This window comes from Eublepharis macularius, chromosome 11 (genome assembly GCF_028583425.1).
Source record: "Eublepharis macularius isolate TG4126 chromosome 11, MPM_Emac_v1.0, whole genome shotgun sequence".
NCBI lineage: Eukaryota > Metazoa > Chordata > Lepidosauria > Squamata > Eublepharidae > Eublepharis > Eublepharis macularius.
The window spans coordinates 24882062-24901640 of NC_072800.1; the positions used below are offsets into that span (position 1 = coordinate 24882062).

The 19579-nt window shown below is 41.6% G+C and overlaps 1 protein-coding gene across 1 annotated transcript in view; it reads right to left on the reverse strand.

Moving 5' to 3' along the window:
• The window catches only part of POU6F2 (POU class 6 homeobox 2), a 485869-nt gene extending 468335 nt beyond the window's left edge, over positions 1-17534 (reverse strand). The window contains exon 1 of the mRNA XM_054991628.1: positions 17430-17534. Coding sequence (XP_054847603.1) covers positions 17430-17534 — 105 coding nt within the window. The remainder of the gene's footprint in view (positions 1-17429) is intronic.
• Between the last annotated feature and the right edge of the window lie 2045 nt (positions 17535-19579).

The window sequence follows — 19579 nt, forward strand, 5'->3', positions numbered from 1 at the left end:
GCCACCTTTCCGCCCAAATAGGGTCCCCAAGGAGGCCAAGATCAAAACATTAAAACATTTCAAAATTACAACAACATTTAATATGAAGTATGTATAAAATAATTCAAAAAAACATATAAACACACACAACACCAAAACCAGGACAGACGGCCAATAACAGTTATTGGGGGTATGCCAAACAAAACAAAGAAGTTCTGCCAGGGAAATAGAGTAGTTCAGAATGGAAGATTCCGGATTCCAGGAGTTTCACTTAACTTCCGAACTGTGGTTTTTCAGTCAGTCGAACATAGTTTTCACCCACACTATGAAAGCTTATTTTAGTTCAGCTAAGGTGAAGCAAAATATATTTGATGTCACTAAAGAAGATCTCGGGAAAAATTTGAATGTTTGTGTCACAATTTGGCCCGGTAAGTTGTGAAATATATATTTTATTTATTTATTTTTATTCATTTCTATTTCACCTTTCTCCTCAATGGGGACCCAAAGCAACTGACATTGTTCTCCTGTCTTCATTTTTATCTTTACAACAATCCTATGAGGTAGGTTAGGCTGAGAGTGTGTGACTGGCCCAAGGTCACCCAGTTAACTTTCACAGCAGAGTAGGGATTTGAAACTAGGATTTGTAGATCCTAGTCCAACACCCTAATCACTACACAATGCTGAAATATTCCATTTAGTAGGGTTGCCAGCCCCCCCCCTCTCCAGCAACTGGCAGGGTGTCGGGGGGGGACTTACCGGATTGGGGTGATCTCACCAGTGACATCATTACATGACCAGCGATGTGCTGGCATTACTCTCCATGTGTCACAGGGATACTCTGGTATTGGCAAAATTTTATGGTTTAACTAAAGAGTTTTGCCCAGATACCAGAGTGTCCCCATCATCACCCTGTCACACACACTGACATCATTTCTAGATGCATGGGGAGTGATACCAACTCACTGAAATGTTGCTGATGCCCCCCCCCCCCATTTCCCACCATTTTCCTTCCACTGGCCAGCTGAGTGATGGTGGGAGGCACCTGCCAGTGGCAGGGAATACCCAAGACCTATCATGGGGTAGATGGCAGCCGTGCTATTAGTATACATACTTTACAATGACAAGAAAATACAATAGCCGTTTTCACACGTACCTGTAAGCATCCGGAAGATCGCACGAAACTCACTGCACGAAGCATCTTCCTACTGCGATTTCCCAGCACGATCCCCTTTAATGGCGCGATGACATCAGAAATTGCGCCATTAAATGAGATCCTGCCGGGAAATCACGCTAGGAAGATGCTTCATGCCGTGAGTTTCGCACGATCTTCTGGAGGCTTGGGCATGTGAAAACGCCCAGCATTTGATTATCCACAATGCCTGCATAATGTAACACAAATTTGTTTTAAATCACTTGCAAATCACCTTTTAGAAGGCTTTTAAAAAGAGCTGGTGGCATTGGATATAATTTTTTTTACTGCTGTCTTTATTGTCTTTTTTTATTTAGAGCAAACCAACAAAAGGAACCCCCTGGCTATACAGACAACACAAGTACAACAACCAGGGTCACAAAAATTAATCATGCAAGGTTGATATAAATTTTTGTATTAAATCCAAAGTGCAACAGTGCAGAGGTGTAATATATCTCAAACAAGATTTAAAGTGCATATATATACAAGAAGAGGTAGTCTATCGGGTAGACAATAAATATATTTCTATATACAATGAATATTCTGGTGGTGGGAGAGTGTAGACAGATGGAAGGATGCACACAGGAAATGTCCATATGTCCAAGAGTGGAAAAAGGACGTGTCCAGAGACACCTAGCCGACGGGCTACAGCTTGCTATTTCCAATTCCCGTTTCGGTCTTTCTTCATCCTGGGCTAGACTCTATGGACTATAAATAAAATTAACCCATCAGTAATAAGCATTATACACAGCCTGACCAATGTAGCTACTGGTTTACAATCTAGGCAATTAAAAGTTTCCTTACTGTCCACTGGCATCTCCCCTCACTCCACACACCATTGCAGTTCCAAGTACACCGATAGTTACAACTAGTACCAGACACACCCCATGTTTATATAACAAGCCTAGGGTTATCCAATTAGGGAAAAAAACCTCTTAAAGGGGCAGTGTCAGCAGGACACAAAACAGAAAAGTAACCAATACAGCACAAATGCAAACATGACAGAGAGGCAATACATGTACAATTAATCCATATACAAGGCAAATACAGAGAATGGACCATAGTATATACATATCAGGCAATCATAGATGGAAACACCCTGCTGTTTATCCTAGGAAACAGGAATAATCCATTGTAAGATTTAAACCCCCCGGCGTCAGGCTCTTGAGTTCAAAAATCCACCTCGCCTCCGCTTGCAAAAGGTGCTTGGTGCAATCATGCATGGCAGGTGTATCACATCTTTCCAAGACGGAGACAGACAGCTCCCTGTTGTCAATATGCTGCGCTAGAAAGTGTTCCACTAGGGGTGCCTCCCTGGTACAGGTTCTTATACGTGACATGTGTTCTTGTATTCGCACGCGTAATTGGCGTGTCGTACTGCCCACGTAATTCAAATGACAACTGCATTGAATTATATATACTACATTAGATGATCTACAATTCGAGAAGCAAGGGGAGTGGCCTCTTCTTGGTGTTATTAGTTTAGACACATTAACCATCAGAGAACACACGGAGCAATCCCCACATGGGAAATGCCCCCCTGGAAGGGGGCGTACCTGTCTGGGCATACGGTATTCTGATCTAACAAGAAAGTCCTTCAAGCTCCTTGTGCGCCTAAGACCCACTCTGGGGGGGTTCTCGCAACCGGCAATTCCACCCACCAAATGCCAATGCTGTTTCACAATTTTATTTATAGCACCTGAAAAGGGACTGTGATCCAGTGCCCAAGTAATGCTGGAATTAGGCTGTCGATTCCTAGGCTGGAGGAGCGTATCGCGAGATGTTAACTCTGCTCTCCTAATTGCCGGGGCTCTTACATTTACTGGATATCCTCTAGAGGCAAATGCTGAATCCAGGTACCGAATGTGTTCCCTAAAGTCAGCATAATTGGTGGAGTTCCGTTTAATCCTAAGGAACTGCCCAATCGGTATATTACTTTTCAAATGTTTAGGATGAAAAGAATCGAAGTGTAAAAGAGAACAACGATCCGTGGGCTTCCTAAAGGGACGCACTCCCAGGCTGCCGGCCATACGTTTGTAAACTGTAACGTCCAAGTAGTTAATACATTGCTCGCTCCCCTCCCAAGAGAACTGTATGTCTGTATCTAAAGTATTGAGCCAATTAACAAAGCTTTCTGCTGGGGTCTTAGTACTAAGGATGAGGATGACGTCATCTATGTACCTTTTGTAAAAGATCACGAAATCCTTAAAGGGGTTACCCTCCGCCAGTATGTATTCCTCCTCCATCCGTGCCATGAAAAGGTTGGCAATACTAGGGGCTGCGGCGCAGCCCATTGCCACTCCTTTCGTCTGGTAGAAATATTCATCATTAAATCGGAAGTAATTCTTTTCAAGAATTATATCAAGGATGTTTAAGAGGAACGGAGTGGAGGGAACTTGAGATGGCCGTTTAAACAGAGCATATTCTACGACTGCTCTAGCACCATCGTGCGGTATTGAAGTGTATAAGGATTTGACAGCAAACCAACAAAAGGAACCCCCTGGCTATACAGACAACACAAGTACAACAACCAGGGTCACAAAAATTAATCATGCAAGGTTGATATAAATTTTTGTATTAAATCCAAAGTGCAACAGTGCAGAGGTGTAATATATCTCAAACAAGATTTAAAGTGCATATATATACAAGAAGAGGTATCCTTTATAACCATGTCTCTTATATCCTTTTTGGAACCCTTACAGATTCCAGACAGTGCATATTTGATGACATTGGATGTCAAATCCTTATACACTTCAATACCGCACGATGGTGCTAGAGCAGTCGTAGAATATGCTCTGTTTAAACGGCCATCTCAAGTTCCCTCCACTCCGTTCCTCTTAAACATCCTTGATATAATTCTTGAAAAGAATTACTTCCGATTTAATGATGAATATTTCTACCAGACGAAAGGAGTGGCAATGGGCTGCGCCGCAGCCCCTAGTATTGCCAACCTTTTCATGGCACGGATGGAGGAGGAATACATACTGGCGGAGGGTAACCCCTTTAAGGATTTCGTGATCTTTTACAAAAGGTACATAGATGACGTCATCCTCATCCTTAGTACTAAGACCCCAGCAGAAAGCTTTGTTAATTGGCTCAATACTTTAGATACAGACATACAGTTCTCTTGGGAGGGGAGCGAGCAATGTATTAACTACTTGGACGTTACAGTTTACAAACGTATGGCCGGCAGCCTGGGAGTGCGTCCTTTTAGGAAGCCCACGGATCGTTGTTCTCTTTTACACTTCGATTCTTTTCATCCTAAACATTTGAAAAGTAATATACCGATTGGGCAGTTCCTTAGGATTAAACGGAACTCCACCAATTATGCTGACTTTAGGGAACACATTCGGTACCTGGATTCAGCATTTGCCTCTAGAGGATATCCAGTAAATGTAAGAGCCCCGGCAATTAGGAGAGCAGAGTTAACATCTCGCGATACGCTCCTCCAGCCTAGGAATCGACAGCCTAATTCCAGCATTACTTGGGCACTGGATCACAGTCCCTTTTCAGGTGCTATAAATAAAATTGTGAAACAGCATTGGCATTTGGTGGGTGGAATTGCCGGTTGCGAGAACCCCCCCAGAGTGGGTCTTAGGCGCACAAGGAGCTTGAAGGACTTTCTTGTTAGATCAGAATACCGTATGCCCAGACAGGTACGCCCCCTTCCAGGGGGGCATTTCCCATGTGGGGATTGCTCCGTGTGTTCTCTGATGGTTAATGTGTCTAAACTAATAACACCAAGAAGAGGCCACTCCCCTTGCTTCTCGAATTGTAGATCATCTAATGTAGTATATATAATTCAATGCAGTTGTCATTTGAATTACGTGGGCAGTACGACACGCCAATTACGCGTGCGAATACAAGAACACATGTCACGTATAAGAACCTGTACCAGGGAGGCACCCCTAGTGGAACACTTTCTAGCGCAGCATATTGACAACAGGGAGCTGTCTGTCTCCGTCTTGGAAAGATGTGATACACCTGCCATGCATGATTGCACCAAGCACCTTTTGCAAGCGGAGGCGAGGTGGATTTTTGAACTCAAGAGCCTGACGCCGGGGGGTTTAAATCTTACAATGGATTATTCCTGTTTCCTAGGATAAACAGCAGGGTGTTTCCATCTATGATTGCCTGATATGTATATACTATGGTCCATTCTCTGTATTTGCCTTGTATATGGATTAATTGTACATGTATTGCCTCTCTGTCATGTTTGCATTTGTGCTGTATTGGTTACTTTTCTGTTTTGTGTCCTGCTGACACTGCCCCTTTAAGAGGTTTTTTTCCCTAATTGGATAACCCTAGGCTTGTTATATAAACATGGGGTGTGTCTGGTACTAGTTGTAACTATCGGTGTACTTGGAACTGCAATGGTGTGTGGAGTGAGGGGAGATGCCAGTGGACAGTAAGGAAACTTTTAATTGCCTAGATTGTAAACCAGTAGCTACATTGGTCAGGCTGTGTATAATGCTTATTACTGATGGGTTAATTTTATTTATAGTCCATAGAGTCTAGCCCAGGATGAAGAAAGACCGAAACGGGAATTGGAAATAGCAAGCTGTAGCCCGTCGGCTAGGTGTCTCTGGACACGTCCTTTTTCCACTCTTGGACATATGGACATTTCCTGTGTGCATCCTTCCATCTGTCTACACTCTCCCACCACCAGAATATTCATTGTATATAGAAATATATTTATTGTCTACCCGATAGACTACCTCTTCTTGTATATATATGCACTTTAAATCTTGTTTGAGATATATTACACCTCTGCACTGTTGCACTTTGGATTTAATACAAAAATTTATATCAACCTTGCATGATTAATTTTTGTGACCCTGGTTGTTGTACTTGTGTTTTTTTATTTAGATGCAGCTGAATTGTAGCATTTAATTATATATATTCCCACAAAGTGTAATAAAGGAATACAAAGGAATCCTAGTGCGGAGAAGAGCAAGCAAAAGTAATCCAAAACTTCCAGAGGGTACACTGGTACCTTCCTCAATAGATGACTTGTGCTGCCATCTTAAAAATTAACTCTCTGTCTAGAATCCCAAGTTTTTTTACATCCAGGTACCCTATTTTTTCATTCTCATATCGCAAAGATATTAATTGCCAAATTAATAGAGTACATATTAATTCCACACTTACCGAGCATGAACTCATGGTGTTTATGAACTACCACTGGGGAAAAGGCAGAGCCGATCTTCAATATGAAAACAAGACAAAGCACCAAAGGAAACAAGCAAACACATATTGCAAGTTCATAGATCCAGAGGAGTTAGCCGTGCATCTGACGAAGAGAGCTGTGGTTCTCGAAAGCTTATGCTACAGTAAGGTTGGTTAGTCTTCAAGGTGCTACTGGACTCTTTTCTATTTTATATATTGCAAGTGAAATACAAAATCTGTTGAGTAAATGCCTCATAAAGAAAGAGATTAAAACCAGGATAAGTAGTTTGTTAGAACTGCAAATGTTAGATTTACCACTTTGAACATTCAAACCAGTTTATATGACCAGATTACTGGGCATTAATTTCCTTCTGTTATGCATCTGATGCAGATTTTGGACATAATCTGGTGTTCAGCTACTTCCTGTATCAATTCCTACAAAGTAGCAATTTATTTGCTGCAAAAAAAACCCCAAGTTCCTAATCTAAGGAAGAAGGTTTGAAACAGTTCCAGAGTCATTATGTTTTCACATGTATGATATTCTCTTATCAGATGTCTTTCTTTAATGTACTGTGGGTTGTGGGGTGGCATCAGAGGTTTCTGGCGAGGAGGCCAGCATGGAGTCAGGGATCCCAGTAATCCCGGGACAGGGGAGGTATGGTGTTGGGGCAAGGTCTTGGAAGGGAAGGGCACAGAGATATGGTATGTAGAGGTGTGTGATTCGGGATTCCGATTCAGGAAAAAACTCCAAATCAGGCCCAATTCGGAATGATTCAGGATTCCCGAATCAGGCCCAGCATTGCTGGCCTGATTTGGAAATACCAAATCAAAGCTTTCTAATAGCTTTGAGAAGCTTCAGGACAGCAGCAGCCACTCTCACGGCACTTCTCTAGCTGTTTCTATTGCAAACCACTAGAAAAGTGCTGCTTGCTTTCAAACTTCCTGCCCCGTTGCTTTTTTCCCTCGATGGAGAAAAAAGCGGCAGGGCAGGAAGTTTGAAAGCCACCATTTTCCTGCCATTCATTAGTGGCACAAGAAGGGGTGCTTTAAGTTTCAAACACCTTGTTGCTGGCTTTGCCCGATGCGTCGGGTGAAGCTCGCTGGTGGCACGGGAAGGGGCACTTTCAGTTTCAAATGCCCCGCCGCTGGCTTCACCCGATGTATCAGGGGAAGCCAGCCACAGGGCATTTGAAAGCGCCCCTTTCCCATGCTGCTCACTCGCAGCACCAAAAGGGTGGCTTTGAGCGTCCTGTTTCTGCGTAACTGGTGGCGGCATTCCTGAAGTGGCTGCAGGCATACCTGAAGGACTCTTCTGTCCTGGATCCATTTCAGCTCCCGCCCTGGCCATGGGATGGAGATGGCATTGATCAACCTCACAGATGATCTCTGCAGATGTCTGGATTGGGGTGGGTTGGCACTGCTGGTGTTGTTAGATCTCACAGTAGCATTTGATATGGTCAATTATGATCTGTTGACCCACCACCTCGCCGACCTGGGAGTTTGTGGGACTGCCTTACAGTGGCTGGTCTCCTTTCTCCAGAGTCAAGGACAGAAGGTGGTACTAGGGGAGCAGTTATCACCTCGCCACCATTTAGTGTGTGGTATTCCTCAAGGGGTAATACTCAACCCAATGTTATTTAACATCTATATGCATCCCCTCTCTCAGCTGGTGCAGAGTTTTGGATTGGATGGCTATCAGTATGCTGGTGACACCCAACTTTATCTGCTGATGGATGAATGGCCGGATTCCACTCCAGATAATTTAGCCAGGGCTCTGGTGGCCATGACTGGATGGTTAAAACTGAGCCATCTGAAATTGAATCCCATGAAGACAGAGGTCCTGCTCCTGGGCCATGGGTTGGCAGGTTCTGGGATCCAGCTCCCAACCCTTGATGGGGCACCACTTATGCCGGTGCCCATGGTGAGAAGTCTGGGTGTGGTCCTGGATGCCTTCTTATCAATGGAGGCCAGGTTGTGGCAGTTGCCTTGTCTGGATTTTTCTACCTTCATCAGATCAGACAACTTGTTCCCTACCTTTCAACTCACGATCTAGCTGCAGTGGTTCATGCAACGGTCACCTCCAGGTTGGCTGACTGCAATTCACTCTACATTAACCTGCCCTTGGGCCTGCTCCAGAAGTTGTAACTGGTCCAGAATACAGCTGCATGCGTTTTGACCGAGACTGTTTCGTTCACATATAACACCAGTTTTACGCCAGTTGCACTTACTCCCAGTGGAGTTCCAGATCAGGTTCAAGGTTCTAGTTTTAACCTTTAAAGCCCTTAACTGACTGGGACGGGCATATCTGCAGGACCTCTTCTTTAAAGCCGTTAGCAGACTGGGACCGGCATACCTACAGGACCGCCTCTCACCATATGTTCCTTGGAGGATGCTCCACTCAGCAGACAAACATCTTTTGGTGGTCCCTTGACCCAAGAAGATTTGCCCTACCTCAACCAGAGCCAGGGCGTTTTTGACACTGGCATGAACCTGTTGGAACTCTCTGTCTGTGGAGACCCAGACTTGGCAGGATCTGTTATCTTTCCGCTGGGCCTGTAAGACAGAGATGTTCCACCAGGCATACGGTGGTTGAGACAGATGGGCCTCCCAATCGGCCTCCTGCTGTGGGGTGTGTGCCCCCTGGTCCTGCTGTTCATCTGGCTGCTGGCCACCCTGCTCCATGGGTTCCTGATATCTGATGGGTTGTTGCAATATATGTGCTGCTGCTTTAAATGAATTGTATTATTGGTGATTTAAAATTTTTATGCGATTATGTTTTTATTTTTATACAGTTGTACTCCGCTCAGAGCCCATTTGCGGAGAGAGCAAAATAAAAATAGAAATATAAGAACACTTGCTCCGGTATAATCCCCCTCCTTTGATATTTAGGATTGACTAAGGAGGCCTTGCTTGCATTCCTCCATATATGGAGGCCAGATCGATCCCCACTTGAAGCAGGGCTTTACTGCCCCAGAGCTTTAGAATAAACTCTCCGAGAAGTAGGGCTAGCAGGCTTCCCACTATGGCAGAAGACCTCCTACTGCCAGCCTTGTTGCCTGCCCCTACTCAAAGTAGCAGCAGGGGTAATTTTAAAAAGTGTGCTGCTGCATCACTTCCAGGAAAACGCAAAAGTGATGTAGGGTAGCTCTAGGAATTACTGGGAAATCTATGGTTTTACCATAGTTTCCAGCAATTCCTAGAGCTACACATCACTTCAAGGTTTTCCCTGGAAGTGAGTTGGTGGCACACATGATGTCATAGCTCCCCGTCCCAACCCTCCACAAGCTGCAGCAAGATGTAGTTGTTATTGTAACTTCTGCTATCCACAATCTGCCCTCTGACTCTCACTATAGCACATCAGGACTATCACTGCCTCCCCAATTCATTTTGCTGCAGGTGAACACCAGGCCTCATTGAGCTTCTGCTTTCTCTCTGTTCTACTATGCTGTGATAAACCAGGAAGAATTTTTTTTAACTGCATTTAAAATATCAACACAAATGTATTTTACCCCAGTCATACTTTGTGCAAGAAAATGCTTGTGCCCAATTGTCTTCTTTAGTTAGTTTTTTTTATTATTATTATTTCTGTCGGTCTGATGTTCAACCCAGACCAAAACCATTTTTTAAAAGCCTTGTTAACAGCTACAGGTCACTGTAAGATAAGAAGCTCAACAATGTCTCTTCCATGTAGGGTAGATAGAAATAGTAGCCCAGGCTGGTATTTTAGCTTATCAGGGTAGAATCTAGGAACCACAGAAAAGGCACTTGAATGTAAATGTGTTGCCTGAAGATAAACATCTGCACCACCGAAAGACTGCAGCATGGCTAGCAATTTAAAGGTCATATAGCAAAGCCTTGTATTTTTCCCCATTTAAGACTTAAAATAATGATGACTGCTTGGAAACTGCATCTTTAAAAAAATACAGTTTGACCTCTTAATTGGCTTCTATTTCAAGTAGCTATGTTGAACTCAAAATTAAAAACCAGAAAGAATAAAAACAAACAGTTGCTCCTAAGACCAATTAGTGAGAGGAGAGTTTGTAGAGGGCTATTGTCAGTCGTCGTAATGAGAAGAAAACTTTACATAAGAAAGCAAATTAGATCTTCTTAAAAAATATCCTCCTGCAAAAGGAAACAGCCCAGAATGAAATACATTCTTCAGCTGGAATCTAGGACAAGGACCAAAGAATTACATAGATTAAATTAACTAGATTAAAAAAATTCTTCTACAGCAAATGTTTTTATTGCCTAATATTACTGCAACATTCCTGCATCTGCTTACAATAATAATTCGGAAGAGAATCTACCCTCAGTATAGAAAAAATAGGGTGTTTCTCCAGAAACATTTCATTTCTATAGTATAAAGTTTTCCTAAATACTAAAAGATGATTTTAGACATGACACTATTTATTCTACTTTTAGATGCTCTCAAAACTTCATTCAAAATGTTATGGCTGAGCATTAATTAGAAATAAGCTAGGATTTTCCAAATATATCATGGTGATTAACCCTGCCATTAGACAGGCTGAGAAGACTGTCTCAGGCAGCAAACTGGGCATCAAATCACTACTTAATTAATTATTACATATTTACCACATGGAAGAAGTACTACATCGACATTCCACTTTTTGTCCAAAATATCCTGAGCTTGCCCTGACAAGCTTGAATAAATCAAGAATGAAGCCTTCTCAACTAAAACCAAGATGTGGAACCTCAGAGGTAAACGACAAAGAAGAATACTTGGTATCCATCACCTTCTCCAAGTGGTCCTCCAAACACAGAAGATCTGGAAGAAACTGTCTAAAAAAGGAGTTTGTCCATTGACCGTCAACATCAGTCCTCACAGGTGTTATACTGGTTTTGCCATGGATAACAAAACTGCATACCTGTCCTTCTGACCAATTATAAAAATAGAATGGGTTGTCATGGAGAAATCCAATGGCACCTTAATGACTTACAACTAGGGATTTTTTTCTGGGAAAAGAGGAGGTGGAACTCAGTGGGTTGCCAGCACAGGACCACACAATGATGTCACTTTGGGTCATCTGGAACAAGGGGGGGAGTTTTTTAAAGTTTAAATTGCCCTCAGTGAAAATAGCCACATGGTTGGTGGCCCTGCCCCCTGATCTTCAGACGCGGCATGGAGGGCAATCTAAGCTCCCCTCTGTCTGGAGATCGGGGTGGGGCCACCGGCCATGTGACCATTTTCAAGAGGTACCAGAACTCCGTTCCACCTGGTTCCCGCTGGAAAAAGCCCTGCTTACAACATTTATTGAGCCCTGGGAGACCTCTGACATTACATAGTGACAGCAGCAAGAGTGCTATATGCAGCAAAATGGAAAACAGATATGTGCCCTGATGTGTCAGAGTGGATAGATAATATACATGAATATGTATCAATGGCCAAATTAACTACTTATGTACATAATAGACTAATAGCTGAATTTTGGGGGAAAATGGATTTCTGACTACTTAGGTTAATATTAAGATTAATTAAGGTAACTCAATACAAGATAAGAAGATAAAACAAGGAAAATGATTAATTAAAATAGTGGATATTAAAGTCTGGGTATAAGTAACCAAGGAGACAGAAGGAGAGCTATTACACAATTAAGTTGTGTTGTTATATATTCTGATTGTATCTTTTTTATTAGTTTAATTTAATTTCAAATGTAGTGCTTGTATAAGTTTTATGCACTTTACTGTTATATCTTTTCTTTTTAAATAAATTTTCTATATAAAAATCATTTATTGAGCTCTGTCTCACAAAAGCACATGCCGGAATAAATGTTGGCTGTTTTGAAGGTGCCACTGGACCTCTGTTTTATTTTGTCAAAACAAACAAAACACATCCACCCCTCTGGAGTCATCCTGGAGAATCTCATATCTCCACTGGCAAGTGCTTGAAGGCTCATATCACACTTTGAAAGCTTTGCATGTAGGTTAGTAAGTAGACAGAGGGCAGAACCTTGAAAACATAAGATCAGTTTATATGGTTAGTCAAGCAGGAACCACCTATACATATTGGGGTATAGAAGTGTGTGGATACCTACTCCTGTGTATACAACTTGACAATGGTTGTGTTCAGGTACATCCCTACATAATTATACCAGATTCCTGTAAGGGTGGAAGGATAGCAGCATTCATGCACTGTATGTACCAATGTATGCATGTATAGCCATTACATATTAGTCACGGAAACAAAAATATATACTCCATGACACACAGAAAGTGTCTGCTTGACCAAACATAAGAATCAGCAGTTTGTTATACCTTTCCATTTCAGTTTCAATTGTACCTTTCAAGTGTTTAGCTTGGCAAGACAAATTATCTATGAAGCAGAGAGTGCAGGATTTTATGCTGCAAATGGATAGTCTGTGGATCTGAAATCCTGAATATAGACCAGGAGACTGAGATTTAGGAGAGTAAGACTCAGATCCAGTAGCACCTTAGAGATCTAGTAGATTTCCAGGGGATGAGCTTTAAAGAATCAGAGCTCCCTTCATCAGGGTAGCAGAGGGAGTTCTTCTGACTCTCAAAAGCAGACACCCTGGAAATCTAGTGGGTCTTTCAGGTACTACTGAACCCAAATCTTGCTCTTCTAGTACAAGCCAACACGGCTGCCTGTCTGAAACTGAGATCTAGGAGTTTCCATCATCCTTCATCCATCACAAGGTTTCCTTCTCCACTTGCAAAATAGATCATAATAACAACCTACCGCACAGCTCTATTATGAGAATAATTGACATAGGCTTTAAAGTATTTTCCATCACAATATGAAATCAGGTTCAGATAAAGATACACATTTGCGAGCAAAATATTTTCTTGCATTTGAGTCAGTGAGCTCAGGTGATAAGGAGGTATCTGTTCCTTTAAGAGCCACATATCTGGGAAAAGTCAACCAGGTGCTGTATCTCCTAGCACTTTAGTGCTATAATGCTAAAAGGGTTGACTTGGGGATCCCTTTCCTGTATCAGGGCCTACGATATTTTATTAACAGCCTAGACCAACATGTATATGTAGGCAATGTACCAAGTTATGAATTTTAAAAACTAAAGTGGATTTTTGTTACTATTAAGCAACAGAAAGTACTAATTTTTTCACAACCATCTGTTGTACAGCAGCAAAGGACACTATTCAGCAATATCAACCATAAACTATAGCACCACTCTGCTACGAGCTTAATTAGAAATTTTAAAAGCAAAGAACACCTCATCAATTATCAACTGCACAAATTCATCTTCTGAATAAAACTCAAAACTATTGTTTTTAAAAGCATACATTGCAGAGACTGAAATAAGAACAGATATAAACCAATAGGATGCTCCTAATTGTTTGCCTAAAACATTATTGCCTCCTTTTGACTGATGGCATGTAAATAATTCCACCAAGAGAATATTTACAAGCTGTGACTTATTGAAAGGAGGATCTTTTTTACCTGATTCATGACAACCTTTACTTTTATCAGCTCCTTTGATCTCTTCTGTTCTATTGTGCTTGTGAAAAGCCAGAAAACCTAGAAATGTACAGCTCAACTTGGGCCCTGAGGCCGGAGGATCAAGATGGCAGACTGCCGTTGGTTTCCCTAGGGACTAAAAAGCCAGAAGGGTGATTGGACACAGTGACCTGTCTGCATGAGATGAGACAAAAACAGGAGGGCTGTAATACTGATGAACTAACCTGTCACTCACAAACTCAGGTCTTGGGGGAAAGATAGAGGGGGGAGGGGAAGAAGTTCCAACCAAGAACAAAAGTCAAGCAATAACATCATGATTAAAATAATTAGGGGACATGGTGAGCAAGGGCAAGATAAAGGAAGGCTCAGGGAGGAAATAAGTTCCATCTGTGACAAAGGATTTTTTTTTTAAGATGAAGAAACACCAAATTGATAACAGGTATTGGAGAAAAGAGGATGTGAGCAAGGTTGGTGTATCTGTTGAGGAACAGGGTTTGATTCCAAAACACTCCGGTTATCAATCTTAGTCCCCGGGAGGGTCTAAATCTTGAAGTTGCTCTTATGAGGACTTAGCTGTTTAATTGCTTGCTTGGGGTGGAGAAGGGAGGAAAAATCCAGAGGGAAGTGACTCGAGCAATTGTCCACCCCCACCCACACCCCCCCACACCCCGTTTGTTCTTCTGTTAGATAGAGACAGAGAGAGGTTTGCCTTGTCACCCTCTCTGCATGCCAGAGCCGCTTAACAGCCAGATCCACTTTGGAAAATAGGGTTTGGAAACAGCTGAAATACATACCGAGGTGAAAATATTGGGAAAGGCTTTTAAATGAAGGATTAAGCCATCTGGGCTGATGGCCCTTTCAAAAGCGACCTTCCACTTGTAGCATTCTTGTTTCAAGCTCAAATTTGCATGGAAGTTGCAAATAAGCATTTAATGTTTCTTATCTCTATCTGGACAGTCATTTTCACCCTCAATTTTGGCAGTCCTCCTTTGACTTGATCTCTCCTTGTAATGGGACAGGGATTCAAATGGCTGTTTTAAAGTAGCAAGTAGCAGTAACCTTTTTTTTTTCCCATGCCCCAAAATATCGATAAGTGTTACACAGTTTTAATAATAATACAGAATATAAAGAGTTTCTCGGTCATAGCAGCCCGAGCCAGAAGTGCAAATCTTTATAATGAACTTATTTTCTGCCATGGAGATGTTCGAGAGGCATTTTGAAAAAAAGAGGATGGATAACTTTCATCAGTTAAACAGGTGCCTATTTGATTTTGAGATATATCTCATAGAACATGGAGCGTGTTGTTTAACATTCATCTGCTCCTGACTTTAGCTGAGTAACTGTAACTCCTGGAGAAATCAACATGTTTCATTTGTTTGACTAAAATCGGGTGGCTTTTTATTACTTTTACTCCTTTAAATAGCAGCAACATTTTTCGCATAAAACCTGCTGGAGAACAAAATCAAGGGACTGAAATCAAATCACAGATATTAACTATATCTACCCATTTATCTTTCATTAGCATGGAGGTATTTTTAGAAAGACTAAGGTGGCTAATTGTTCAGTGTTACATAGACACTCTTGCATCAATCTACTCCTGTGCATGTTGGAATAGCACACCTATTTTGTTCACATATATGGACGCAAATTAAGGAAAAATGGTTTGAACAGGTTTATCTCATACTAAGTAGTATGACAAATGATAACTGGAATTATTGTTTCACATTTCAAACATATTTTGCCCTTCCCGCAAAGTATCATATTGTTTCCTTTAAATGGTTTGGTTTTAATACCCAAACCAAGCATAGCTATTTTTCAAGAGTCGTCCCACTAACTTTTCATTAAAACAAAAATGTTGCAACATTTTAAGTCTCTCATCCTAGCAGTGCAGAGCAAAGATGCTGTCATTCAAAATGACTGCAGGTAAAATAGCTACTTTAAAGTTTGTCATATGTTAAGTAACAAAGCTCTGCTAAAAGAAAAACTCACAAAGAACACCTGTGTTTGTTTGAATCTTTCATTTTAAACTTCTTAATAAAACATGTGTATGTGTAAACAACAATGGTGAGGCTGTTTTAATACCCCAAAATACTCTGTACTGATCATGTCCATAAAAACATACATGAAAATCTTTAAAATGTTCGTCTATTTTTCATGCTCCCTTCAAAGGTGCACCATGTATTAACTAGAAGTCTGTTAACCGAAAAGAAAATGGTCATAAACATGATTGGGGACAATTTTGATAAAACCTATGATCTTTAAAAAATATTTACCACTATGCAAGGTTGCGGTATGATGATACTACATTTCCTATCTAAAATGCATAGCGAGTATGCATATATTAATAATCCATGTGCTCCAGGAGAGTTCTGCATTTCACTGTAACTTAAGTTTTTAAGAAAACCCAAAGATGCCTGTTTTCTTTCACCTTTATACTCCTATTTAGGAAGCACAAATACAGTAGCATCACTTTAGCAGCATATTGCTGAGTACCATTGAAACACTGCTAAACTTTTAAGAATTCATAAATGTTTCTACCTTCCACTCTCATACAGGTCAGCAGGTAATGACAAGATGTAAAGTGTCTACATTTTTGTTGGCAAATGCAAGAAACAACCCCCTTCCCACCCCGCTCATCTCCCCTTTACTACTATTATCCATCCCCTTCCCCCTGCTACAGATTTCTTTCTCCACTTTAGGTTACAATTGTGAGCCAAATGGGGAAAACACACACACAATTATTCTTCTTTATCATTTGGTAAGGCAACGCCAAGCACAACGCTGTGTATCAAACCCGATGCACAGAGACTACGCAGACTTCTCAGAAAAGAACAAAACCAAAGGAAACATCAAGAGAAGGACTCACGCTGACCCATTTGGAAGACAAAGACGGCAACACGGGAAAGCTCTAAAAAGCAGCTTGTGAGGCCTCTGAGAGATGTCCTTCTGGCATTTCATCACAGCAGCCACAGACTACTTTCACCTCCCTGGATACAGCGAAGGGAGAACTAAACAGAGCTGTTTATTAGAGCTGTTGTGCCGGATTGCATTAGGAAACACGAGCAGACCACCTGGACCTTTCAGGCTGTGGCAGTGGGTTTAATTTGCAAACTGTCCCTCTGCAGCAGTAGCAGCCAGAGCTCCTACATGTACCAAAGCTCAATCACACATTATCTGGGTTAGGAGGAAGGGAGGGAAAAAAAGAAAAGGGGGGAAATCACATGTTATACATCAGAAGGATACAGCCGGTCTACAAAGAATGCAGCAAACACAAACCACAACTCCCCATGTCAACATTGCAAGCACTTTTCCACACTTCACTTGTTCTACTCCCATGTATTTGAGTTCAAAACATTAAAAAAAAAGGAATCAACGCAAGGAAGATTTAGCATAGGTTTACATTCTAAACCGAGCTTTAAAAATAAATAGAATGACATTTCCTTAACCAGTTATTCCCCTGTACAGATTAATGTGGCCCTTTGATGTCTCCCCCCGCCCCCTTCAGCTGCACACTTGCTGGTTGCTGAAGCTACTGACAGAAAGATGGTACTGTAAATATGAATTATGTGAATCATATGGTTAGACTTTTGTGGGGGGAGAAATAAAAGGGGGCTTGAGAAATGGCTGACTCCATACCTGACCAATTACAGCATGCATGGTCCCCGTGTCCTGCTGAGCTGAAAGATCGCAATCCATCATATGTAGTCTTTGAAAAAGAGGACAGGGGTTTCTGGCATGCATCTGTCAATCAACTTCTGCACTCCCAACCATCACCAAAAGCGAGGGGGGGGAGTCAAGCTGCTCCACCAAATAGGATGAAACAGTCATGTGACCTTCAGCACTCTCTCTCACACATACATATACTTCTCTATAAACATATGAATTTTCTGCAGATATGAAATGACATTGACAAATACCCAATACCAAATAAATAAAGTGAGACAAACAGCTAGTCACCCAAGACAAAACACTTGCTGTAATCTGCAGCCTCAAGATTTAATAAACCTAACAAGTTTGAGCTTTATTCTTTTAAAAAAACCTAAACTTTCCTGATAAAGGGCCATGGTTTTATTTACGCATGGCATGGCCCAGAGGTAACCCTTTGCTTTCTGTGGCTCCCCGTGTTTTTTTCTGCATCTTTCCTCTGTGGTTTGCAGTACACTATAATTTGATGTCCAGATTTTATTTTGTTAAGTTTTTTATGAGTATGCAAAGGTGATGAAAAGCCTATTTTTAAAATAAAACTACTGAAATTAGGGATTAGCAAGGGGTAGAGAGCTTTCAAATAGTGATAGTTAACTAAAGTTTAACATGTGCATTGCATTACGTCTACCAGTGACAAACATTTCCTGTCTGTAGTACCGTGATGAGCACTCCAAGTATAAAATATTCAAACTATGTAAATCCTGCTTGCAGCATGCTTTCCATTTTGAAGGTTTGTGGAGTTTTGGTTCATTCACTGCTCCACTGAACTGACATAAACTGTTGTTACTTATGATGGCAAACATTACCATTTCCACCCCACCCACCTCCCTTAATGTAGGCATTTTGTTTCATATTCCATCTTCCTTCCAAGTTATGCTTGCCACAAATATCTAAGACTATTTTTCTTGTCAAAAATACTACACATTCTGTCTTCAAACACTAAGCACCACAATGAGCAACATTTCAGAGTACTGGTTACTGATGAATATTGCCTGCGATTACTGACAGGTGATATTAGCAGGGCTTTTTTTCAGCAGGAATGCAGTGGAACGGAGTTCCGGCACCTCTTGAAAATGGTCACATGGCCGGTGGCCCTGCCCCCTGATCTCCAGACAGAGGGAGTTTAGATTGCCTTCCAAACTGCTGGAGCGGCGCAAAGGGCAATCTAAACTCCCCTCTGTCTGGAGATCAGGGGGCGGGGCCACCGGTCATGTGACCATTTTTGCCAAGGGCCATTTAAACTTTAAAAAACTCCCCCCCCCGTTCCAGCTGACCCAAAGTGATGTCATTGTGTGGTCCTGAGTTCCACCACTGAGTTCCACCACCTCTTTTCCCAGAAAAAAAGCCCTGGATATTAGTATAACCAGTAGTAGTATTTGAAGTTCATTAAGGTGAATACAACAATCTGGCAATACGGCTGTTCAGCTAATGAAGTATATACATTAGTTTAATGTATCAGGCAGTAGACTAAAAGTGAAATCCTAAACAGAATTATTCCAGTCTAAGAGCATAAAAATCAATGGGCTTAAACTGGAGTAACTCAATTTAGGATTGCGATATAAGTGAACTAACACAAGATTGTTGTTGTTGTTCCAATACAAAAGTGCCCAATGCAGAAAAATCAGTGAAAAGCCTTTGATGGATATCCTTTTTTTGATCTGGACATTTCATATGTGGGGTGCCCGATTTGGATGGACCATTCCTTACAAGGTAATCTGAAACTGTCACAGCACTGGCATTTGGTCTGGGGAATACAAGATTTACCTCAACAAGCCAAATGGCATCATCCCAGAACCATTTCGGGTTGTAAAGCGGCACCTATGGGAGGAAGGCCAAAGCCCCTTTTCCTTGCTCGTCATGGCTCCGATCCAATTCAGATATGCCACATATGAGAATTGAGGAAAACTTGGAAATCCAGGCTGAGCTTGTACACTGCACAATGTGTGAATCGGCTGTTATAGATATTCTATTAACCTCTGCATGTCGTGAAATCAGGAGCAGAATGCAGGCTTCCTGTGTGACAGCACATATTTCCTATACAAGGATGGGAAAGTGAACAAATGTGGGGGAGCAAAGCATTC